We start from the raw sequence: 26,442 nt of genomic DNA, 5'->3' as shown, positions 1-26,442 counted from the left end.
CATTCGTTTAAGCGTAATATCGCAAATACAAACAAGAAATGGGCTGCTGGTCAGTTTCACGCCTGCCTCGGGAAAGCTTTGTCAATTTCATTCTCTATGGTTCTCCAGTCTCTAAGGAGATACACATGCTGGCAATTGCACTTATTTCTCCAAAAAAGCAAGAAACGTGTCGCACACCCCTCCTTCTCCCTTTCCTTCCCTCCGCAAAATTTGAAACAAAAACCCCAGCCAGTAGAATGAAATTGACAAAGCTTTCCCAGGCAGGCATGAAACCGACCAGCAGCCCCTTTCTCGCTTGCTGTGCACTGCAGATCTCACCCAGAGCGGCCACCCAGTTTGCAGGCTGGCAAAAAATAAAATGCATCTGCGCAGTAGTTGCAGACCCCCCCAACACCCCACCACTGTGATGATTGGTTCAATTTTCCCAGGCTTATTCTCGCACATACACAAAGGTGCAGATATGTGATTGGCTGGAATGAGGAGAAAGGGGCAAGGGGAAATGCCCAAGAACCACCCATCAGCTGTAAAGTCCGCGGTATTGCATCCTACCTCCTGAAGGCACAGCAGATGATTCCCGATTTTAAACAGCAAATCACATTTTTGCCAGTATTGCAGGGAGCGGATTTAACCCGCGAAAATGTGTAACAGCGTGAGACATCATTTGGACGACCGAAAAATAATGAACACACATAGCGGGTGTATCATACATTTTGCAGTCGTCTGGATGAGCCCTAAGTTGGTGAATTCCTACAAGATTGAGATGCCCAGGGCTCTAAATCACATGGGGACCAGACTCCCCATTTCAGGAGTTGTGCCCTGACATTGCAATGGGGGGGGGAAGAGAAGCCACATGACTTGGGGATGGGGCTAAATGCAAGACCTGCAACCCCTTTCAAGATACATGCTCTCTTCATGCAAGCAGTATGAGAAGGGTACTTCATTGTTTTTGAACTTTTAATATAGATATGCCTTTCAACCACAATGTGTCCAAGGCAGCTTACAACAAAGAAGACTAAAAACAATATTAGTAAAATGTCACCGACAATCTGCAATTTCACAGAAACCATTTAGCAAGAGTCGGCATCATATTGGGGTGACTGCTGAAAACATGATCCCATGCCTGTCTACTTGGAAGTAAGCCCCACCAATTTAAATTGTGGTTACTCTCAGGTAAATATTTATAGGACTGCAGCCTAAGTTAATAACTCAAAATAGCACTAAATACTGGGGATGGGGGAAGGAGCAAAGTTTTAATCTGGTGCCTTAAATATGAAAAGTGAATTGATCTCCCCACAGAGGCACTTTTTAAGTTCTATGCAGTTATCAGATTTTGATTATCAGAGTTTATGCTAGTGACATAGACAGATTGAGGTGGCAAACTAGACTTTATACAGGATATCTGTATTGGATCTCCCAACATTTTCTGTTTTTAATTAAATGCAACTGTGGGAGCCTGCCAATTTGATCAGATGGGGTGAAGGAATGTGTTTAACTCCTTTCTGCTTGCCATATCCCCAATCAAAATCCCCTCACAGAAGAAAAATATAAGTATGTTTTTTTCCCTATGGGGCAAAAAGTAGGGGGTTTTTTTGGGGGGGGGAGTAGGCAATTTTAATATGAAAATAGCTTAAGGAAAGGGCTGAATATTTTCACCACACTATTCTGATCAAATTGGCAACCCCAGTATCTGCATTTCATTAAAATAATAATATGCAGACCTCCTTCTACATAATATGAGGTGCCATACACTCATCTAAGTAGTGCACCAAGTTGCAGATGTTTGACTTTTTTGTAATCGTATGATGCAAACTCCACAGTTGCCAGCGTCAGTTCTGTCTATGTCTTGCCATACATACTAAGACTCTAAAAATAAACTCTAACAGATTTTAAATTTGCACAAACAAATGCAACTTGCTGCACACTGATAGGAGTACACAGATGCTGCTGCTCTGCAGTTGCAAATCACTAAACTCAACCTACTTGCACATAAGCGGATTAAATATTCTTACATTACAGTGGAGTTTGTCTGGGCTGTGGTTAACCGCTAAACTACACTAACTAAAAATGACATCTTTCAGACTAACTGTGCTGGGCTTGACTTCATGTATACTAGTTTACATGGGTTGTGCATTGTATCACATGATAAGAACCCATTCTGACATTAAGTTAAGTGACATGAAGTGTTTGTAGCATGGCAAGCTCCTCCATGCTCGGCAGTGTTGGAAATATGTGGTCAGAGGAGAGAGAGTTCACATCACAGTGCCTTCCTATGCCAACATTGCTCCACCTACCATGGACGGTAACACTAGCATGGGAAGGAGTTGCAGTGCTGACTCTTTCCATGTGGCCACAGATTTCCAGTATTACCTGGCAATGCCAAAAGAAGTCATGCTCCTAAAAGTAATGTGAAGTAGGCATGCACAACTAATAATTTGTAAAACCAGTAGACCTGGCAGATCTATTATGTCATTCCAGCAAACAGAGTTGGGGGTGGGGACAGGAGTTCCTATTCTAAATAATTGTTTCAATATTCCCTATATCAAAACAACAAGCTTGTTACCTGCTGAACAGGGGTATTTATTTACATAGGTGCTTTTAAAGCTTCTCATCATTAGTGCCTTAGTATTCCTTTGTCTTTTAAAAAATGCATGTTTTATTCATATATAAGCAATAGAAAAAATGGATTAATGACCACTGGTTAATGAACACAGACATGGAATTAAGATATTTATGGAATGAAGTACTTATTCATTAAGCAGTTTTAAAAATCTGGGTGGAATATGTTTATATAGATGTTGGATTGTATTAGTTGCTGTGTGGGACTTTTGGCTAACGGCAGCCTTCTGCAACCTGTTCTTCAATGCTGCAAAAAAAAATTTCATCTGAAAAAATCAGGGCAAAAAGAGTTTTTCAGGTGGTTGTGAAGCTACCTGATGGGGGGGGGCTTTTTGTCCTTGTTTTTATTTTATTTTTTATTTTTGGTGGCTGTTGCAGCTACTTTGTTCCCCTTTTCTGTTGCTTCTCCAGTGCCATTTTCTTATTTCTCAATATGTGATCCCAGCCAATTAGGAAGCACATAGTGAGTGAGATGATGTAATGATACTAGGTAGCCAATGAGATTTGCCTACATAGCCTAGTCACAGAGTGCAAACATAAAATAATTTTCATAACAGTGGAGAGAGGGAATGTATCCCATGTTGTCACGGCAACTGGTTGATGCTCATTATCTTTCCACACTGTGCTTTGAGGGCAGTTTCATTGCCTGCCCTCACAGCATATATCAGCAAAAGACAGAGCGACAAACAGTTGCCTTAGCAATGCAGGGATGCACTGCCTCTCTTGCTATGTTGTGTGACAAGGGTGAACAACAAATCCACCCTTGCAGCACAGCAGGGAAAAATAAGGAGCAGTGCCTGATTGCCTTGACAACATGGCAATGTGTTCCACGCTCTCGCCTCTCCCCCATCAGGCAATGAAATTGCCCATAGACTAGGATGGGCAAGCAGCCTGTTGCTCCCACTGAAAATCACTTGGGTCCTCCAAACATTCCCATCAAACGCTTGAAATCTCTTGAGGTTCTTCTTCTTTTTCTTCTGTGTCTTTGAAAGGAAAATACTATCCACCTATCACCAGTCACTCCTTTCCCTCAATCTAAGGAAAAATCTATCTCTGGGAAGGGGGATAGGGGCCTCTCCTACAGGCAAGTGATGCTGGCAACATCATTTCACTCTGGGGATCATTGGGTTAGTGGTTTAATCCCATGATCTCTGGTGACAAAAGACAAGGGCAGTATCATTTGGTTTAAGCAAGAAAGCCCCCAGCTCTCTTCCTTCTTCATCACAGCCCTCCACCACCTGCTATGCCATCTGGCTTCCTTAAGGTAAGTCCTCGTTGTCTGAGAGAGGGAGCAGGGTAGCAGCTGGCAGAGGGCTTGGAGGGTGGGAAGAAATTGGACAGGAGTCCTATTTGAGCAAATTGAGCACTACCGCTTTGAATTATTGCACCACCCCTACCTTGGAGCATAGTGGCGAGGGGGGAGGGAAGACTGCCCAACTGTCTTGGTAACTGCAGGATTATGTTGCATTCACAGTTCTCTGCATTTGGATGTGCAGCTGGGTGTGCACTGGCATCCATGTTTAACCATGCATCTTACTGAGACTCTCTTATTATTATTATTTATTCGATTTATTAGTCGCCCATCTGGCTGGAATACTCAGCCACTCTGAGCGACGTACAAGGCAAAAACATATAAAACATCAGAGCATCAAAAACAACAAGAGCATCAGAACATCAAAACATCAAAGCTAAACAATAAAGACTAGGCAACTAGATTTCACTAATAGGGCTTCTTGCCTGTATAGTCCAAAAGATGGAATTTCAAATGGAAGCTCCTGATATAAGTCTTCCCACTAAAAGCCAATGTGGGTGATAGTCCGTTTGCAAGATCAAAGGCTACATCTCCTCTTGATCTTAGTGTCTGGAAGCTCCCACAGGGAGAAGGGCGGGGTAAACAGACTCCTTGAAAATGAAACTAACAGGGATTAGATCTTATTGGGATACATTCATGAATCTGCATTCGGAAGCATATCCAGTGCCAAATCCCTGTTATGCTGCTCTGTGGTGGTTTCACTGCCATAGCACAGTTCATCAGAACATGGAATGTCAGCCTGGTTACTCACTCAACAAATACTTAAGCACCCTTTCAATGATTCCCTGAACAATACCCCCAAAGGACTGCATTTTCTATGGAGTGCAAAACTATTCGAAAAATTCCCCCTTTCCCAGCTAAGGTCTAGTATTTATTTGTACAGTAGGATAATGGTTTGTGCAGTTTTGGAGACACACCTGACAATGGATTCATTTTTATTTTATTTATTTATTTATTATTAGATTTATATCCTGCCCTTCTTCCCAGTAGGAGCTCAGGGTGGCCAACGTAAGTACTAACACCACCTTAAAACACCATAAAAACAGACTTTAAAAGACTTTAAAAACAAACCATCCTTAAAAATATATTAAAACAAAAGATCTTTAAAAACATTTTGAAGACATTTTGAAGACATTTTTTTTTAAAAAAAAAACCTTTAAAATATAGTAAAAAGCAATTCCATCACAGACGCAGACCAGGATAAATTTTCTGCTTAAAAGGCTTGTTGAAAGAGGAAGGCCTGCAGTAGGCACTGAAAAGATAACAGAGATGGCGTCTGTCTAAAATTTAAGAGGAAGGAATCCCACAGGGTAGGTGCCACTACACTGCTTCCTATGTTGTGCGGAATGGACATCCTGATAAGATGGTATCTGCAGGAAGCCCTCACCTGCAGAGCGCAGTGATTGACTGCGTATATAAGGGGTAAGATGGTCTTTCGGGTATCCTGTTCCCAAGCTCTATAGGGCTTTGTACACCAAAACTAGAACTTTGAACTTAGCCCAGTAGCTAATAGGTAGCCAGTGCAATTCTTTCAGAAGCGGGGTAACATGTTGGTGATACCTTGCCTCAGTGAGCAGTCTCGCCACAGTTTGCACCAGCTGCAGCTTCCGGACCACCCTTCAGGGCAGCCCTACATAGAGCACATTACAGTAATCCAGCCTGGAGGTTACCAGTGCATGGACAACAGTGGTCAGCCTATCCCAGTCCAGAAATGGCCGAAGATAGTAAAAGGCACACCTAACCACTGAGGTCACCTGGGCCTCTAATGACAAAGATGGATCCAGGAGCACCCCCAGACTATGGACCTGCTTTTTCAGAGGGAGTACAACCCCATCGAAAGCAGGCAACTGACCAATTATCCAAACTCAGGAACCACCAACCCACAGCATCTCCATCTTGCTAGGATTCAGACTCAGTTTATTGGTCCTCATCCAGCCCACCACCGAGTCCAGACACCAGTCCAGGGCTTGCACAGCCTCTCCCGATTCAGATTTTACAAAGAAATACAGCTGGTATCATCATTGATACCTTTCCCCATATCTCCTGATGACCACTCCCAAGGGCTTCATATAGATGTTAAACAGCGTTAGGACAAAATGGTACCCTGCGGCACTCCACAGCACAACTCTCAGGGGACCGAAAGACAAATCACTCAATGCTGTTCTCTGAAAACGACCCTGGAGATTGGATTGGAACTACTGTAAAACAGTGCCTCTAATACCCATCTCACCAAGTTGGCTCAGAATGATACCTTGGTCAATGGTATCAAAAGCCGCTGAGACATCAAGTAAAAATAATAGGGTTGCACTCCCCCTGTCCTTCTCCCGATAAAGGTCATCTATCAGAGCGACCAAGGCTGATTCGGTCCCATAAACAGGCCTGAACCCAGATTGGAATGGGTCAAGATAATCTGTTTCATCCAAGAGTACTTGCAATTGCTGCACCACAACCCTCTCAATCACTTTCCCTAAAAAGGGGGTATTTGTGACAGGACGGTAGTTGTCACAAATCAATGGGTCCAGGGTTGGATTTTTCAGGAGCAGTCGGATCACCACCTCTTTCAGGGAGGCTGGAACCACTCCCACCTGCAACGATGCACTGACCACCACCTGGATCCACTCAGTCAACCCCCCTTGGCAAGCTTCAATAAGGCAAGAAGGGCAAGGGTCGAGAGGACACATTGCTGGCTGCATCATCACAAGCACCTTGTCCATGTCATCAGGCCACATAAACTGAAACCAATCCCCAGACGTTGCAGCAAACGTTGCACTGGACACCTCACTAGGGACCACAGTAGATGGGGAGGGAGCATCAAGACTGTTATGGAGGTGAGCAACTTTACCCTCAAAGTGCCTTGCAAACAATTCACAGTGGGCCTCCAAAAGGTCTAAAACTTTGTTTCCTTGAGTTGATGTTATCAGACCCCTGACAATACGGAAAAGCTCCACTGGACAGCTACTTGAGGATGGTGGTAGAGAAGTGGGCCTTCTTCGCCACCCTCACCACCACACAGTAGACATGGCTATGATGTTTTACTCATGCCCAATCAGCCTCATAGCACGTCTTTCACCACTTGCGCTCTAGCTGTCATTCAGTCTGTTTCATTACCCTTAGCTCACTGGTGTATCAAGGTGCAAATTGGGCTCCACAATGCCAGAGAGGGTGCTCAGGGGCAACCTTGTCAACAGCCCGACACATCTCACTGTTCCACAGCATGACAAGGGCTTCAACAGGGTCACCTGCTCTATATACTGGGAACTCCCCCAGGGCATTCAGGAATCCAGTGGATTCCATTAGTCTCTGGGGTGGACCATCTTAATTTGTCCATCACCCCTGCAGGGGAGGATCGGAGCCATAAGTCTAATTCACCAGGAAGTGGTCTGACCATGACAATGAGGTGACATCCACCCCCTCTATCTCCAGACCACCCCTTCCTCCATGTGGAACAAAGACCAAGTCGAGGGTGTGCTCTGCCCTATGCGTCAGGCCGGTGACAACTTGAGACACCCCATGGTCGTGATGGAGGCCATGAAGTCCCGAGCCAGAACACTAGAGTTAGCCTATTACTATCATTCTGGGCTGCTCCAATACCACAGACGAGATAGCCTCAGGCAGCTCAGTCAGAGAAGGTGCCGGGCAGCAGGGGGGACGGTACACCAGCACCAAGCCTGTTTTACTGTCTCCTTGGCTGGATACCAGGTGCAGGCCCTCACAGCCAGCTCCAGGAGAGAGTGGTTTCCTGGTGACAGAGATGGAAGTTCTGTAGACCACAGCAACTCCTCCCCCCCAATCCCTGCAACCTGTGCTGGTGTTGCACTGAGTATCCACTGGGCAAAGCTGGGTCAGATCAACTCCTCCCAGCTCACTCACCTATGACTTGGTAATGCACACCAAATCAGTACCTTCATCCATGTTCAAATAATGGATCAAGGTGGTTGTATTGTGTACCAATCTGGTGTTAACAACATACACAGGCCAGTGGGCACAGATGAGCAACGAGGAACCCGTCCAGGAGAGGAGTGGGAGTGAGGAACAAGGTGTGGTTAGCCTTGCCCTCATCTTCTATGGTAGTTCATTATCTCCTCATGGGTATACCTCCTTCTACCCATGATCACTGAAGTCGGGCTGGCATCACCCATGTGCCTCCTTACTAAGACTCCTCCTAAACACCTGATATGGACACACGTTTTTTGTGGTACAACACTATAGTGAGCTGGTTTAGGAATACTGTGTTAGCCAGCTTGGTGAACATTTGTTGCATGGTATAAAACAGGAGTGGGTAGTTTCTCACCCTCCATCTCCACCTTTGAAGTGATCTCTGGAGAGGGTTCATGCTGGCATTGGGGACAGAACCAGAGTCAGCATTAGTGGGGCTAGACCCACCCCCCACCCATCCTCTCTCCATTTCTTTCTTAAGATGATCAACAGCCCTCACAGTTTCTCTCTCTTTTTCTCTTAAGAAGGGGGGGGTCCTCAAGAAGACCTGTTTATTGAGCATTCATCCTGAGTTATTTACACAATAACACAGTGGTAGTTATATGTGATCCCATTAATCAATCATTTATCTCACAATTTTTAGTGCATTTCCCCATCACTTTCCTAATCTCAAAAAGTCAATTTCCCCCCCCAGAAATGGATTTGTTGTGACAGAAAGCTAGAATGCTTTAATCCTCTTTAATTGTGCAAACTGTCATGGGCCCCGTGGAGAGTTGATGGTGGAGTGAAGATGAGGAGGAGGAGGTCTGGGATCTTGGAGAGAGACCCAGTGGGCTGCAATGGGAGGGGGCTCAAACAGGAGAAGACTTCAGCAGCTTAGGCAGTGACAGCTCCTCCCCCTTAATTTCAGTTATGTCTGCTGAAGCGCTGTCTGACAGCAAGCCAGCCTCTGTCCTGCCTCTCAGCCCTACCTGTCACGCAAGCTGTCGTGCCTTCCCCCAAGGGGGAGGAATCAGAGGCTCAATCAGAGTCAGTGTCAGAGGAGGAGATGGCTGAAGTTCCTCCACCTGTTGCCAAGGATGCACCAGCAGATGCACAGGTGCGAACAGATAGCACCAGCTTTTCAACCTGTTCATAGGAGTGTCTGCTTGCCAACCCAGTCCTGTTCCAAGAAACCTCCCCCATGCAAATAGAAACCCCATTCCGAACCTACTTAAAGGGTCTCAAGGGGCATGTCCAATTGCTGCGCCAATGTTTTAGCTTGAGTAGTCATGCCTAGTTATGCTGCATAGAAATGCAGAATCCAGTGTAAACTGATATATGAAATACTCTAAGCTGAAGTTCTACTTTAAACATAATGGAGAAAAACAAACCAGTGAGTTCGGGTCTGAATCTAATGTGGTTGGCTAGGACACAAATCTAAATTTTCAGTATGCAGTGGAATCCCTCCCACCAAATATTAACATTCTGGAGGCAGCCACAGAGACAGAGACTGAGAGGGAGAGGGAGAGGGAGAGAGAGAGAGAGAGGCTCTGGGGCCTCATTTTACCCAACCCTCGTATTAAATGTTGCTCATGTGATTACTGAGGTTGAGATGCAATTAGTAAAAATGAAATGTATCCTTCCTGTTCTAATGAAACTATATCCCATTGTTGGGATTCCTTGGTTGGATAAGTGACACATTACTAGTATCCTTTATCTACTTCCATTCATTAGCTGCATTAAAATGCAGCTTTTTACACCAGCAATTAAATTTGTACCACTTAAGATAGAATTCTGACTGACATGGCATAAGAGGATAGGCAGTCAAAGACAAAAACTTGAGAGCCTTCTGAAATGCAAGATATCTCAGTGGAAAGAACAACAGATTTAAATTAATCCCATCTTCTTAGAACTCAAGATTTAATGAGTGGCATGTTTCCTGACTTGCTGGGTTTAGTCATCCCTTAGAGGGCTCAGTGAAGATTGTTAAAAGACAACATTTTGATTCTGTGCCTTCACCTTACCATACATTAAGCTTAGGAAATTTATTCAGACCCTGGCGCTTTGAGAAATTATTTAACAAAAACAGTATGTTTGGAAATTTAATCATTATACTGTAAAAAGACCCACTTCAAATTATATAGAGTTATTCTTTTCAAAGCCAAATTATATAACTACTTGCTGTCGTTTTGCAATTTTGTGCCAAACTCAATTGGACTGCCACCCAGCTGCTGGACTACTTATGCCAGACACACTTCAGTTTTCATCAGGGGGAAGATCTTAAAATGTGTTCTTTATCCTTGCTTTAAAACTCACTAGTCTGAACTTTCTGACACTACAGGAATTCTATCAGGCTAAACAGCTTGAGGGCTTTCTAATATTTTTATATTTTTTGGAAAAAATAAAATTACAGTTTCCCTACAGGGATCTGAACAATCTGCCTGCTACGTTTGTTAACAAGGCCATGATTACTGAAAAAGTTAATGCTTCTTAACATTTACAGTTTCCTTTTCACAATTTTTCTTTGGACAATCACATACTGAGAACAGCGCAACAGGACTTCATTATTTGCCTACAATATCCTTGTTTGTCATAATACTGACAACCATAACCACGGGAAAAAGAAAAAAAAAACCCTAGGTGTTCATCCATAATTTTGGTCCTACTTACGGGACAAACTGGTATAACCTTATATGCCTGGTTTTGCCTCCCTACCCACCCCCTGAAACCATATGATGATCTATACAACATTGTACTCCCAAGATACTTTACAAGTGCCAGCCACACAAATGTCAGCTGAATAATCTGGAGTACAGCTATATTGTGTCTCTGACATGGATAGAATTTCATGCAAGGTTTCGAGAACAATAATGGCACCACATGGAGCCGTATAACCAACCTGCTTCAACAGTGAGTTCTCTGTGGTGCAGATCTGTGGTAAAACGATAGTCAGTATGGGTTCATGGTCCTGGCAAATTCAGTGTCAGCAGTACAAAGGTCTGCTGATTTAATTTTTGGGAGGGGGAAAATAACACAATACTTGTTCAAAACTTTAAACAAAATTCACAGGGAAAGTTTTCTCTCTCTTTTACATTTGTATCATATCCTTCTCCATGGTGCTCAGAATGGGTTACAAGGGTGTTATTCCATTTTATTCTTACAACAGTCCTATGAGGTAGGAGAGTGTGACTATCCTAGTGACACCAATGAGATCACAGCTGAGTAAGGATTTGAATCATGCTCCCACTGTTCAACTGGAGAGGCCACAGCTTTGTTGAAGAGTACATACCTTACATCCAGATCCCAGGTTCAATCCCTGCCATCTCCAGTTAAAAGGACCATATAGAAGGTGATGGGAAAGACCTTTGGCTGAGACCCAGAAGACATGATGGCAGTCACAGAGGACAATACACAGCTAAATGGACCAATGGTCTGACCTGATATAAGGTAACTTCCTGTATTGATTTATTACTAGTATCCATGAAGATGAAACCATGTTTCAACTGACAATTGCCCCGTATCTGAAAACGATTTACTGGAGTGGGTGAGGGTGGGATTCTCTTTACATCCTAACACCACACTGAATTTAGCTCATCTGCATTAGCCATTAAATAAAACTCAGCAAACACAGGAGACGATGATTCCAGAACTACTTGCTGCCAACTTCCCTGAAAGCAGCTGGTACTGGCCACTGTTAAGACCTGAATAATGCTCTAGACTGACCACATATCTTCCTCAGTGTGACAACTCCATTATCAAGCATTTAGAAATAATTTTCAGCCACTGCTGCTATACAAATGCAGGCATAAAAAGAGCTGCAAGAGATAGTAAAGTCTCTTTGCAGCCTCGGGTGCACAGCAGCGAAATTTAGCAGAACCCATTGCCATACTGGCATAGATACAACTCGCACAAAGCTGTCAGAATCTCTGTGCTTGATCCTTCCAGTCTTCTCTGAAAAAAATATTTACCAGCAAATCTCTGCCAGTATGCCAGAAGTACTTTGGTATTTAAGACTTGCTGTGTGTAATGGTGGCAAGATCCAGGATTTATCAGACTGAATCTTGAAAAACAAAGGAGGGAAAAGGTTTGTTAGAGACAGAAATATTATCCTATCTAATTGGCCTCCTACTTCAGAAATTATCCCAGAAGTAGAAATTCCAATTGACTCAACAATGACAAGCTCAGGCCCCAAAGAAAATGTTAACTGAGAACAAAGATCACAAAGTTCTGTATGCTGAAACTCTCCATACATTTGCAAAGACGTATAAGCACACAGCTAGTGGATGTCAGTCAGAGAGTACTGACAACACTCAATAACCTTGCTGTGCCAAATGTATATTTTTGTGCCATTCAGAAACAGAGCTAGCTTCAAAAAGGACTGTGTCATTCTTAACATGTTTTAGCACTCAGGAAAGTGAATGGCTTTCACAGATTTATTACCAAGGAACCATTTTTAAAAACCTGTTTCCTTGCAAGTGCTTTTATTTGCACCTGTGTGTTTTGTGAACTGCCATGGTTTGCCAAGAATGGAGGAGAAATGGTCATAACTTCTCCGTTAAACAAAACTCTTCTCCCACGCTAGTAGATTGCCAAATAAATGGTGGTCTGTTACTAGAATGGTTATTTTAGATATTTCTAATCAGAATGGCATTTGCTTTTAAAATCCCTGCTTGTGATAGCTATCCCTAATTAGGACCAATTCAGACACTGCTGTTTGCCAGAGGAGAGCTGGTTGAATATATGCCTCTATGTAAAATAAACAAGCAAAAAGAAATTAATAACATGTGAATCAAGTTATCATAGTTACTAGCAGGCATCAGTTTCCATGACTGTGGCTCTCCTTCCTCAGCTACCGTATTTACAGAAACCATAGCCAACTAATAACCATGAGCACCTCATTCACACATATTTCCGCATGTAAGTGTAGACTTAAGAATGACCACAGCTTATATGGATGAGAGGTGCAATGCCAGAATCAGTCTTTAGAATTCCACGGATGCTTCCAGGTGACCTGTTCACCAAGTAATTGTTTGCAGGGAGGTTAGAAGATGATGGCTATTGAGCATTCATTCAGATTTGTTTGCGGGGAGATTAGTTTATGTTATGTCAAGCAAGTGTTATTCCATACTTTCCAGTGCATTTTCTCATCACTTTCCTTATCACAAAAAGTCAAATTTTGCGTGGAAGCAGGTTGTTGTGCAAGACCTCCAAATCAGCTTTAATTGTATAACCTGAATTTGCTGATATGTGTTTGAATTCCACCGGACAGTCTGAAAGTGCCCCAAGTTGCCACCTTCAAAAAACTCAGAAAGTCAGGATCATTTGTTGTTGACAGATCAGGGTTTGTTCAGCTATTCATTTACTGTTTTTGTTATTTGAGCTATAATACAACCAAATGTAAAAGCAAGAGTGGGAAAAATAGTGCCACACCAGGAATAGCTTCCTTGAGTCATCAACAAATTGCCTCAAACTACTGTAACAGGTGTTTGCAAAGGGATGTGTTGTTGCTCTATATGGCTGTGGGGTGGGGTGATTTCCAGAGGAGAAAAACAATTAAAATAGGTCTCAGGGAATGCACAGCAACAAATTCCATTTTCAGAACAGCATGTCATGATGTCACTGAGGTAGTCCAGTCAGGATCCTGAATCCTACAAGAGTAAATTGCATTAAAATGCCTGAAATTATATACTTTTGCTGTTGCAATGATGCTTTCAAGGGCTCACTGCAGCTCAAGCTGTATCACCTAATCCTGGATATCATCCTATATTCTAATTCTGATTCTGTTCTCCACTTACACAGCCAAAGTATGTAGCCAAAATGGCAAGGGCCACATGTTATTGGGGTAACCCAGAGGTTTGCAGAAGTACAACAAATATTTATGTAAAAATTAAGGGGGGACAGATCACTGACAACAGCCAATAAAGACTAAATATGCCTAGTGTCCAGTAAATATTGACTGACGATTGAAAAAAAAAAAAACCTGAAAACCAGGTGGGAGAGAGAATGGAAGGGAGTGCCTGGAAAAGAAGGAAGCATCCTACAGATATAAAGGCGCCCATCCATTTGTTTGCTCACTCTCTCTAGGCAACACCAACCCATTCACTTGCTCACTCATAAGCTGTTCACTCTCTCTCTCACCAGCCAGTATGCACCGCTCACTCACTCTCGGCAGCTTCCTGCCTGAAAAAAGAGAGCTTGGAAAGCTTCCCATCCTAGGAAATATACAGAACATTTTGTTGTGGAGCTCCACTTGTTTCCTTTGTTTTCAGTGTTCAGGTTGTAAGTGCAGGTAAGCCAAAACAGCACCACCTACACACAAGAGGTGGGTTGACATCAGGAGACTTGGGGAAACTCTAACATTTGCAGAAGTCTTTCCCTTCAAAAAAGAGTTTTTTAAGAAATTGTAATTGGGGAGGAGAACCCTAAATAGAACAACAGAAATGGAATGTGCTCAGAGGCCGTGGAATGCTAAGTGAGCATTTTTTTGGTGGGGGTGATGAAAAAATTAGGGGGGGGGAGGGAATGGAGTGGAGTGGCTGGAATCATGAACTAGAAACACTCCGCCCTGCAACATTTTGTTGGAGGTCCCGCATATTCTCCCCACCCGTTTCCTTTGTCTAAACCTTATAGGTATCAAAATGTTTCATTTGCTTCCTACGACCAATAACTGAGCTTCAGAAAGTATTTATGGGCTGCTTTTACAGAGAATTCACTAATAGGCAAAAAAAAAAAGGCTTGTAGTTTAAGAACGTACCAATAGCCAACAGATATTTCTATCAAACTTTAAAAAGCAGGGAAATTGGGCAGCTATAGTGAGTGCACCAGAGGAGCAGGAGACCTGACCTCTCTGAGATATTGTACTGCCCTACAAATTTGTCAAAATGCAAACACAATTTGGGTTGGTCTTTCACAGTCCAATCCACTTGCTGTGTAGCTTGGAAGAATTTGGTAACATGTGCCTCTGAGCATATGGCATACTGTCCCCTGCTACTTATGCAGAGCCTCTTCCTCTTCTGTGAGAGTGAGAGGAGGAGGATCTCCATAAAGTTTCAGTAGAGCTCTTGGATGGGCAAGGTTCTCCACTCTGAAGATACCTAATAGGAAGTGGAGAGAAGATTTACAACTTATTTTCCATTGCCTACATAGACATAGTGAGTCAAAAATGTTTAATGCCATTCCAGTTTTGGAGTGAGGGAATGAAGAAGAAGGGCAGCACTATTTGTGTGGTGGAATGACTTTGGATCTGGATACATAGCTGTGAGTAAGGAAGAACACTGTGTATGGTTGGCAAACAGTGAATTTGAATCTAATGCTGGTCTAAGGGCTGCCCAAAGTGTTATGAAACTTAGGTGTGCCCCCTATCACCTTCACCCACTTTTGTCTACAGGGAAAAATCACCATGGGTGGCCTAACCACATGATAGTTCTGACATAACCATTGGTTAAATAAGTAGAATAAATGTCATATTCAATGCATTATAGGAGGGGTGGTATGAACCTCATGGAATGCTCCACACTCCAGCAAGAGATTGAAAAGATCACAAATGGCTGTAGTTCAGTGGCAGAGTATGTGCTTTGTGTGCAAAAATCCCAGGTTCAAGCCCCAGCATCTCCAGGGAGGGCTGGTACAAGTTTCTGTTGGAAACCTTGGAGAGCTGCAGCCAGGCACTATAGTCATAGAATCACAGAATCGTAGGAGTGGAAGGGCCTATAAGGCCATCGAGTCCAACTCCCTGCTCAACACAGGAATCCAAATCAAAGCATACTGGACAGGCGGCTGTCCAGCTGCCTCTCGAATGTCTCCACTGTTGGAGAGCCCACCATCTTCCTAGGTGATTGGTTCAACAGTTAGCTAGATTGACCATTGGCCTGTTTTGGTATAAGGCAGCTTTTCATGCTCCTAGGCTAAGGCAACATGATGTTAGTCCTGGCAGAGTGACATGTGGGAGTTTAGAATATGAGTTGTTAATTGATGGTCATGAATACAAATCTGGGGCCCTAATAAATGCTAGCATGTCCCTCCCCTGCTGTCCACTTTTTTTCTTGCTAACTTGCCAGAAACAGCTATTCTACAATGTCCATAATATTAAACTAGATGACCTCTAGAAGCATTCCTAGAATTCCCTCTCTTCCAAAGTCTTTACTAGAGAATAACAACTGTAATGCTATAATTAGATAGGGATGTTAAAGTACTCTACATATGTTTTGACAAGCAATCTTACATTCTTCCATAAATGATCATGTGCCGTGCAAAGCCCTTTAAGGCAGCAGGGCATATCAGCAGACTAAAGCTTATGCACACCAAGAAACACGGAAGGTGCAACATAATTAGCTACCTCCATCTGCCTCAATCCATTTTTGTAAATGGTGCAATCTTGTCTTTGTAAGGCAAATAGGTAACGTTTTGCTTACTTCAGATGGCTAATGTGTTTTTATTTACATTGCCATTGCTAATGAAGTTGAAGGAGACAGTTTCAGAACAAGAATAAAATGAAATTAAGTGTTCGTGCATGGATGAGCACGCGTGTGCATGCATTCACGCACACACATACAAAATATTATTCAGGCCAATACCAATCACTGTCTCAGTAGGGGAAAGCCCACAATTGTGTTAAAGCTAGAACACAATCAAACAATTTATAGTAGCAAGCTCCAGAGAGTGACAAAATGCAGTCATTTTTCTTGGTGGCACAGAGAGCAAGAAGAAGTAGATAATAATATGGAAAGAGCTATGTGATATAGGCCACAATCTAAAGAATGATGTAGCAAACTCTGTTTCTGACTCTACATCTTCTGGAAGCTACAGAACTCAGGGGAACTTAAGATGCAGCTTTTAATGCAGTGCAAGGAGCAGTGAAGAGAAGTGAGAGGAAATAAGAAGGTATCTAAGGCCATGATAGACTGGCAGAGGCTGGTGGGTAGTACATGGCACTGAGCAAGATCTGTGGGGAAGAAGAGGCTGCATCTTCACTAGTGGCTGTCATTGGGGAGCAGCGGAGGCAAAGGCCAGTGAAGGCAGCATCATGCCAGGTACTGCAGTCCTGCTACATCACCTTTGCCTCTCCACAATGGCTATCAGTGAGGATATGGTGCTCCCTTTCTCCTTGGTCACTGTCTAGAAGCAACAAGCATTTAATGTTCTATGCTCAAATTCATGTCCTATTGCTGAGTAAGCTTGAATGGCTTATGATCATAATGAAACCGAAAAACCACACACACCTATTTTTTTCCTGGAAAAGCAACAACACTTTAGCAATAAAAAATAGTATCCATTAATTTTATGGCAGTTGCTTACTATTTGACAACAGAATAGATTTTAATAATTAGGTGAATTGCACAAGCATGACATCTTTCCACTCATTCTACTGATCAAGCTCTCTGCTTGTGCACAAGTACTAACATGCTTTGGTCTGTATTTGTGCAGATTATCTGCCAGATCTCAAACCCAGTTTAGCTCATTAGATTTAGGGGGAACACACTGACTGACCGAGATAAAATAAAAGGAAGATGGAAGCAATACATTGAAGAATTATATAAAAGAGATGCAAGGATGACAGATTCATTCACGGAGGAACCGTATGAAGAAGAACCAGAAATTTTAGAATGTGATATGAAAGCTGCACTTAAAATACTTGGAAGAAACAAATCACCAGGAACAGATGGCATATCAATAGAGTTGCTACAATTACTGAGATGGAATCTGTCCAAATTTTGACAAAAATTTGTCAACAAATATGGAAAAGAAAACAATGGCCCACAGACTGGAAGCGTTCAATAAATATCCCAATTCCAAAGAAAGGGGATCCAAGGAATGCAGTAATTATCAAATGATTGCCTTAATATCCCATGCAAGTAAAGTAATGCTCAAGATTCTACAACAAAGGCTCTTACCATATATGGAGCAAGAAATGCCAGATGTCCAAGCTGGATTTGGAAAGGGAAGAGGCACCAGAGATCATATGGCAAACATATATTGGATAATGATCTACACTGGCTGCCGGTTGTTTTCCGGGCCCGATTCAAGGTGTTGGTATTAACCTTTAAAACCCTGTACGGTTTCGGCCCAGTTTACCTGAAAGAGCGCCTCCACTGCCACCAATTATGCCGCCCGACCAGATCAGCCACGCAAGGCCTTCTCTCAATCCCATCAACCAAAACAGCTAGGTTGGTGGGTACTAGGGAGAGGGCTTTTTCTGTGGTGGCCCCCACTCTCTGGAACTCCCTCCCGTTTGATCTTTGACACGCCCCTTCCCTGGATGTATTCCGCAAGGCCCTGAAGACGTGGCTATTTCAACAGGCCTCTGAGATCCTTGGGATGGGTTAATCTCCATGATTTTGTCATCTATTATATGCTGCAAATGTAAATATTTTATAAATGTATTGATGACTGTCCAGTATTTTATTTATTGAGACTAATGTGACTGCATTTGATATTATTGTATTTTATCTCATTTTAATGTACGTCGCCTAGAGTGGCTATCTGCCAGATAGGCGACACACAAATTAAATATTATTATTATTATTATTAATGGAATGGATCAAGGAATTTCAGAAGAAAATCACCGTGTTTTATCGATTACAGCAAAGCCTTTAATTGTGTAAATCATGAAAAACTATGGAATGCTTTAAAAGAAATGGGGGTGCCACAGCATCTGACTGTTCTGATGCACAACCTATACTCTGGACAAGAGGCTACTGTAAGGACAGAATATGGAGAAACTGAGTGGTTTAATCTATAAGCAGAACATATCATATGGAAGGCAGGATTGGACCAAGATGAAGGAGGTTGAAAATTGAAGGGAGAAATATCAATAATTTAAGATATGCAGATCAGGGCTGTGGAGTTGGAGTCGGGGAGTCGGAAGCAATTTTGGATGGAGTCAGAGTCGGAGTTGGTAGAAATGTACTGACTCCGACTTCAAAATAAAATCAATATTTTAATATTAATATTAATTTATTAATATTAATACATTAATATACATTTGCCATTTATGAAGGAGTTAGAGTCGGAGTCAGACAGTAGAAAAATTAATATACATTTGCCATTAATGAAGGAGTTGGAGTCGGACAGTAGAAAAATAGAGGAGTCAGAGTTGGAGTCGAAGGTTTGACATACCGACTCCAGAGCCCTGATGCAGATGATACCATACTACTAGCAGAAACCAGTAAGGATTTAAAACGAATGCTGATGAAAGTTAAAGAGGAAAGCACAAAAGCAAGACAACAGCTGAACGTCAAGAAGACTAAAGTAATGACAACAGAAGATTTATGTAACTTTACAGTTGACATTGAGGACAGTGAACTTATCAAGGATTATCAATACCTCGGTACAATCATTAACCAAAATGGAGACAATACTCAAGAAATCAGAAGAAGGCTAGGACTGGGGAGGGCAGCTATTAGAGAATTAGAAAAGGTCCTCAAATGCAAAGATGTATCACTGAACACCAAAGTCAGGATCATTCAGACCATGGTATTCCCGATCTCCATGTATGGATGTGAAAGTTGGACAGTGAAAAAAGTGGATAAGAGAAAAATCAACTCATTTGAAATGTGGTGTTGGAGGAGAGCTGTGCACATACCATGGACTGTGAAAAAGACAAATAATTGGGTGTTAGAACTAATTAAACCAGAACTGTCACTAGAAGCTAAAATGATGAAACTGAAGTTATCCTACTTTGGACACATCATGAGAAGACATGATTCACTAGAAAAGACAATAATGCTGGGGAAAACGGAAGGGAGTAGAAAAAGAGGAGGACCAAACAAGAGATGGATTGATTCCATAAAGGAAGCCACAGACCTGAACTTACAAGATCTGAACAGGGTGGTTCACGACAGATGCTATTGGAGGTCGCTGATTCATAGGGTAGCTATAAGTTATAATTGACTTGAAGGCACATAACACACACACACACACTCACAATCCCTCTGAAGCCAGTGGGAGGACATCAGCTTAAATCCAAATACTGGCCTTAGCCATGGTGTACACTGAACACACTGGTAGAGAAATAAACAAAACAGTATCACTCCAACGTTTGTCTTGTTGCTTGGATCTCCCTCCAGTGTCACCTGCTAATTCAAGATGGAGCTATAGCCTGTCTACTTTGTCTAACACCAAACTGCTTGCTGGTCATCTACTGTCTTTGCCTCCCAAGATCCAGCAAGAGCCCTGGCCTCTGGGTAACTCCTTTCTGGGTCCACTGAATTCCTCAGAGGCTGCAAGGACCAGAGGTAGGGTTCTCAGTCTCTCAAAATGGGCACTACGGTCCTGGATAGCATGTTCTGGATTCCTGAAACATCTAATGTCAATATGCTGGCTAGTAATTGCTTTCAAGGGTCCCTGAAACAAAATATGAGGCCACTGGGGTCTTCCTGGCTTCACTGTCCATGGCCAGAGGTTTCTATTCAGAGCTTTCAACCTTATTTGGTTGGGAAGAAGGGCAGGAGATAAATCTAATAAATAAATAAATAAATATTTATGGTAACATAAATGTTTAAAACAAAAATCTCCACAATGGTTTCATGCATTGATGAAACTTCCAAAAAAGGTTTTCATTTTCTTTGCTTAGAAAGTTTACATACCAAGACAGCCAACAACTCTCCCCTTAGCCCTCCAGCAAAATGATCCACCTGCTTGACTAAAATACAGTCAGATTTTTTTTCCTTCTGCTGACAACATATCTTCCAATCTAAATCTCCCTGTAGCCCATAACCCTTTCCCCCCACTTTGCACTATCAATCTTAAAAAGCACTAAAAAAAACTGTGTGACCTACACTTCTGAAGCCTCCAGCTTAAATACTGGTTCACAGACGGAGAGAGAGAGAAAAAAATGTCTCACTGTAAGCTGTGTGCATTCAACATTTTTACAAAGTACTTCCACTTTGAAGAATTCAAGGTGGTTTTGCATGGCCCCCTCTATGCAAGCTTCAGCCTCTTCTTTTGGCACAGATACATCTTAACTTTGTCACCACTGAAGAAGAGGTAATTTAACCAGGCAAAAGTACCGTCTCTTGAAGTCCTCAAAACTTTATCTCCTCTTAATTCATACAGGGGAACTACAGAAACATAGTTATAATGCCTAATACATAAGAACTAATGTTTAATACCCATTGTTTAATATCCTCAACTATTCCACTGCAAGAGCATAATATTTTTCTGCAAACCTTCAAAGATAACAGTATCTTCTGTGGCCATTTCCTGCTTGCTGACAAGAACAGCTAATCTACACACTCCTTATACATGTTAATTATTGGATTCAATTCTAAAAAATATTTAAAACAATTTGGTTCAGTGTTTTCTTACACTTAATAATCAGTCTGACCTGTGTTCCTGCTTAGTCTGCTGTCAAGGTGCTGGTAACCATTGATGGGTAAATTCTAGGCCTCTGCTCTCTCTTGTTATGCTTCTTTATTAAATAGAGGGCTTTCCTAGACCTAAATTCATGACTGACTGGTACAAACATCATGTTTCTTCATGTGAGCAATAGGTGTCTAAGGACAGTTAGGACTGCTCACGGAAACAGAAAGAATACTGCATGGATTTGCTTTAAGGGGTTGCTTTAAAGAAGGGAACCAATCACAATGTTATTGCTGAGATTTCGGAACAGATCACACTAATGCCATTGTTCAGTACTGGAGGCCAGCTTGTCTCAACACCAACTATGTAGCAAACAAATGCTCAATAACCCAGGAACTGCAGACCCTGTGCATCGCCAAAAACAACAACAACAACAACACAGGAGATGTATATACTGCCACTGTACCTGCAACAACAAGGAGATAGAAGGAGCAACCAGTGAACTATAGTTGCATGAGCCACTCCAAATACTTGGGAGGGGGTTGCTGTATAACTGGCTCCTCTGCCTTCAAAGGCTTGGGATCATGTGAACAGTAATAACAAGAGAATCCCCTTTTCTGTAGACCAGCTATTGCATGTTTTACATTTTTAGACTGGTATATTTTCTAATGAAAATGAAAGGAGTGTCACATAAATAACGTTAGTGGCAATCCTTGGCCTTTGATGGAATATCATGAAAAGGTAGGACAAGTATTTATTTATTTATTTGCCGTATCTGTATTGCCTGCTCTCATTCATGGACTTGTGGATCATGTACAGATAGTCAAGACTACAGGGGGATCTTCATCACCATGTAGGGATATTAATGTGGTTTTCTCACATTTACACCCAATCTTTCAACCAGAGGTGAAGAACCTGTGACCCTCCTGATGTTGTTGGTCTCCAGCTGCCATCACACCTAGCCACACTTGTAGATGATGAGAGTAGTATTCCAGCAACATCTGGAGGGACACAGGTTCCCTATCCTTGTTCTAGATGCTACAATACATGGGCTCTGTGCTGCCCAGGTCTTTAATTTTCTTGGGCTGTCCTATAAGAGGAGAATATTTTGAACATGGCTGTAACTCTTTGTTTTGAGCGGGAGCAGCAGGATTATACATCTCCTTCAAAAATCCCTACCAAAAAATCACAAATAAGAATAAGTATAAAAAACTGAATGAGAGTGCAAAAACCCACAAACTGGAATCCTAAATAAGAATGTGGTTATGGTAATTCACACTCAACCTATGTTTGATTATACAGATTTTATTTACAGGCAGCTTTGGAGCTAGGCTAGTTTCAAGCGTAAATATTTTCATATGCATAAGCAAATAAACCATGTAGGAGAAATATAAGCATAGATTTGGTTTCACATCTGCATTTTGAACTGTTATACATGCTAGTTTTCATTAAAAAGTAATAACAGCATCTGACCTCCACCAAAGTACACAAAGCTTTGCTGAACTATGGCCATATGACAATTCAGCATTAAATACACGAGACTGCACAAATTCAAGGTTGAGCTGGTAACAGAATATATTAGCTAGGCAGTAAACAAAACTGTTAAAATCAAATTTTGCCAGTAATTAATGAAGACACATTTTGGCACAGAGTGTCTTACTCTGTCCTTCATCCATACAACATACTTTCTCAGCAATTTGTAACTATGAACTGAGAGAAGATGTAGACTGGGGTAAAAAAAAACACCCACCTTTCTGTAAAATCATTGTTATGCTATAACAAAATTGGGTTGTAAATTTGCTTTGGTTTCATTGCAATTTGGGGGGTGGGGGTGGGGAAGTGGTAGGATGGGGCGGAAACACACTAACACTTAAACAACACAGGGTATAAAATCTCAAAATACCTTTGCAGAAGTGGAATAATGAGCATTTACTCACTGATGGCAGATACATTTTGTAGGAGGTGCCGATTATCTGAATATATCAGGCATGCATGCCCCCTTTATATACACCCACTCTTGTACACACATGCTTTCTGTTGGCAGGATGCTGGTTAGGTGGGAAGATCCACACAACTGGCCCTGCCCATGTGTTTGTAATATTCACACACTCACACAGTTGCCAGCAGCATGCGATCACACACCACAGGGAAATGACTCATCTCTCTGTGGATAGGAGGTGATAGAATGTGTTTTTTCAGATATGAGTGCTGATTTATGCATTATATTCAAGAGTGCAGAGGAATATTTCGGTGAGCAGTAAAACATGAGGGAAGGAAACTCACCCTGTTTTCAGCTTTCTGCCATGCCTTGTGCACAACTGTTGCTGCTGTGTATAATATTGCTTCCTCCCACATTGTACTGCCACTTGAATGCTCTACTAAATGTAATCTAAGAGATACACCCTATGACTTGAGATACATTAAAATGAAGGATCAGAATAGCCATGGTAGCCTAAAAAGCCACTATTTTCTGATACCCATATCTGTGGAGTCAAACATTAGAGGTCTATGAATGTATTTGATTTGCTCTTCTTCATTTTGAAGCCAATGGTAGAATATCCATTGATTTTAATAGACTGGAACAGCACCTTCTTAGGGTATACACATGAGAGCTATTAAGTGCTATGTGAAAGCAAAGGTTAGAAAGCAATGGCTAAAATTAGTAGTAGCTAGTTTTCCAGTGTTACATAGATACACATCCAACATCAGTTTGGCCTGGATGCAGCTAAAGAATGGGACTGATACCACAATCCTAAACATTTGCCATGGATCATCCAGTGCAACACAGGATCCTTGCAACTTGTTTGCACTAGCAATATTGGAGTGACACAGTGCTAGATATGCCCTTCTAATTATATATTTGCTGGGGCAGCAAGTTTTAGGGATCAGACCATGAACAGTGGATCTCTCTCTCTCCAATTAGTCAATTTGTTAACAACTGGAAGTATTAACATAGCCAGGGAAAAAACAAACAAACCACAGAACAGAAAGACCATAGATAACAGGATCCATGCACTAAACCCATGTACAGATCTTAAACACTAATTTTTCTGAACAGGATAAGCCATTGTACTCACACTACAATTTTCATTTGTTTCTTGCACAAATGTCTAGCCATGACCCACAAATAACTGTTCAACATGACTGAATATCAGCCCGATCCAGAAGCCAGTACCAAGGTAAATGGATTTAAGTTAATTTGTATCGTGATTCAAAACCAATACATAGAAAATAAGCCCAACTGATCTAAATGGAACTGCTGTGTACTGGGTTTAGGATGAGATTGATAGGATCACTGAATGTATCCCATGCATTTCCGCTATATTGAATCATGCCTGTCAGTCATGACCCATTTCATAAAAAGGCCTTATTTTTCACCAATATTCAATACGCACAATATAGACAGAAAACAGGTTACACTGTAAACACATCAGTTATCACAATATGACCAGCTGCATCTATTTTAGTTTTTATAGCAATCACTTGGCATGCAGGTCTGTTCACATATTCAAGAAAAATACTCTAAGGCTGTAACCCTATGTGCTCTTACTTGGGAGTAATTTCCACTGAACTCACTGGAGCTTAGTTCCAAGTAAACACTACAGAATTGTGCTGTACATATTTTTATACTTGCCTATCGAATGTTAGTATGCTAATAGACAAGACAAAAACATTGTAACACAATCCTTTTACAACACCACAATGAGCCAGAATCTATGTTTTTGGTGTATCATGTCTTTGAACTGTTTTTAGCTATACAAGTTTGCTACAGAAAACACTAATTATCTATAGGGAATGTTACCAAAAGAGAGTTTGAGGAAAAATACTTGGGAAACACAATGAATCATTTCTTTGGCTTTTTCATATTTCACTAGAAAAACAGTTTCTACAAAATTCTTTTTTAAAAATTCTTTTCTGCCAAAACAACAAAAAAGGGAAACATATTCAGCTATATAAGAACAGATTGCAATTAAAATATAAATGCAGTTTAGTCATACCTTATTATGTGTCTGTGTTTGTCCAACCAATATAAGGATATTTGATGAGATAATAGATACGCAGAAATTAATTAGAATTATGGACCTCTCAGATCTGATGTATCTGTCCAAATAAACACACACAACAAAAGGCTTTCTAAATGCGTTGCATACCAATATTGTAAATTCTTAAGTAAACAATCATTAACAGTGACAATTCTTTAAGATTTTAATAGCAGTTATAAAACATAAAAGGTCTTCTGCCAGAAGTCTCAAGAGAACTTTTAAAATCAAGACGTATACATTATTTTTATTTGCATTGTATGGGCCAGTAATTATTAACAATGGCACTGCATAAAGAAAAACAAAAAATGTAACAAGTTCTCCATAATGCTCCAACAATGCCAAGACATTAGCTATATGTTTATTGGTGCTTGAAGTTCATAACTTTGATGCTTATCATATAATGTATTGAAATTAGTAGCTTGCACCATCCAGTTCAAGAATAATGTAGGTGCTTATGAGTGGCCCAACCACAAGGAATTGATCTGTAGAAGACCTACTGAAATGAGTACTCTTGCTTATTAACTGCTACTTGTTTCTATGAGATGCCCACTGCCTATTATGTGGTATGAAAATTTGAGCGTGTAGACAAAAATGATAAACATGGATGTGGTAAAATATTATGGAAACTGATTCTTCACATTTAAGCATGTATAAGTCTACACTAAATATGCTCATTAATTATGATGCTAGATTGTATTTGCAAAATAACTTGTGTATAGAAACTAGGATACAGATCATTTTTGTTATTGCCTAATAATTTTGCACAAATTTAGTTTACAGTTAATAGTGCCACATACACACCACTGCCAATAGTTGCTTTATCATTAATTTTAAAAGTAATTTAGGAACTTTGTTTAGTATGTAAAAGTTCAAATTTTGATTATCACAGACAACTTTACAAAATATAATTTTGCATGCTACTTGATATGGAGAATCATTTCAATAAATGACAAATATTCTGGTTGAAAGTTCATGCTGTTCTCTACCTCCAAAGATTGGTGGGAACTTCATATAATTAGAACCTCAGAAATTCAGTTTATTTGTACAATTCACTTGGACAAGTTGGCTCAGATGCCACTGTTGCCAACAGGGCAAAATGTTATAGTTTAAAATAAATTATCTATAAAAACAATTGGTCATCTTCACATCTTGGCTCTGCTATGCAAGGTGACTCCTCCTGATCTTTGCCAACCCCCCTTCCCCACTGCAGTGAAAATAGGCAAACATCACACCAGTCTTGAATTATGAAGTTTC

The 26,442-nt window shown here is 41.3% G+C and overlaps 1 protein-coding gene across 3 annotated transcripts in view; it reads right to left on the bottom strand.

Moving 5' to 3' along the window:
- ADGRB3 (adhesion G protein-coupled receptor B3) overlaps window positions 1-26,442 on the bottom strand; it is a 784,090-nt gene that overhangs the window by 178,274 nt on the left and 579,374 nt on the right. For all 3 annotated transcript variants that reach the window (XM_061623067.1, XM_061623068.1, XM_061623069.1), the window contains one exon: window positions 25,144-25,246. In XM_061623067.1, the coding sequence (XP_061479051.1) occupies window positions 25,144-25,246 (103 nt within the window). The remainder of the gene's footprint in view (window positions 1-25,143; window positions 25,247-26,442) is intronic.

This window comes from Rhineura floridana, chromosome 4 (genome assembly GCF_030035675.1).
Source record: "Rhineura floridana isolate rRhiFlo1 chromosome 4, rRhiFlo1.hap2, whole genome shotgun sequence".
Taxonomy (NCBI): Eukaryota; Metazoa; Chordata; class Lepidosauria; order Squamata; family Rhineuridae; genus Rhineura; species Rhineura floridana.
This window is presented reverse-complemented; position numbering and strand designations above follow the sequence as displayed.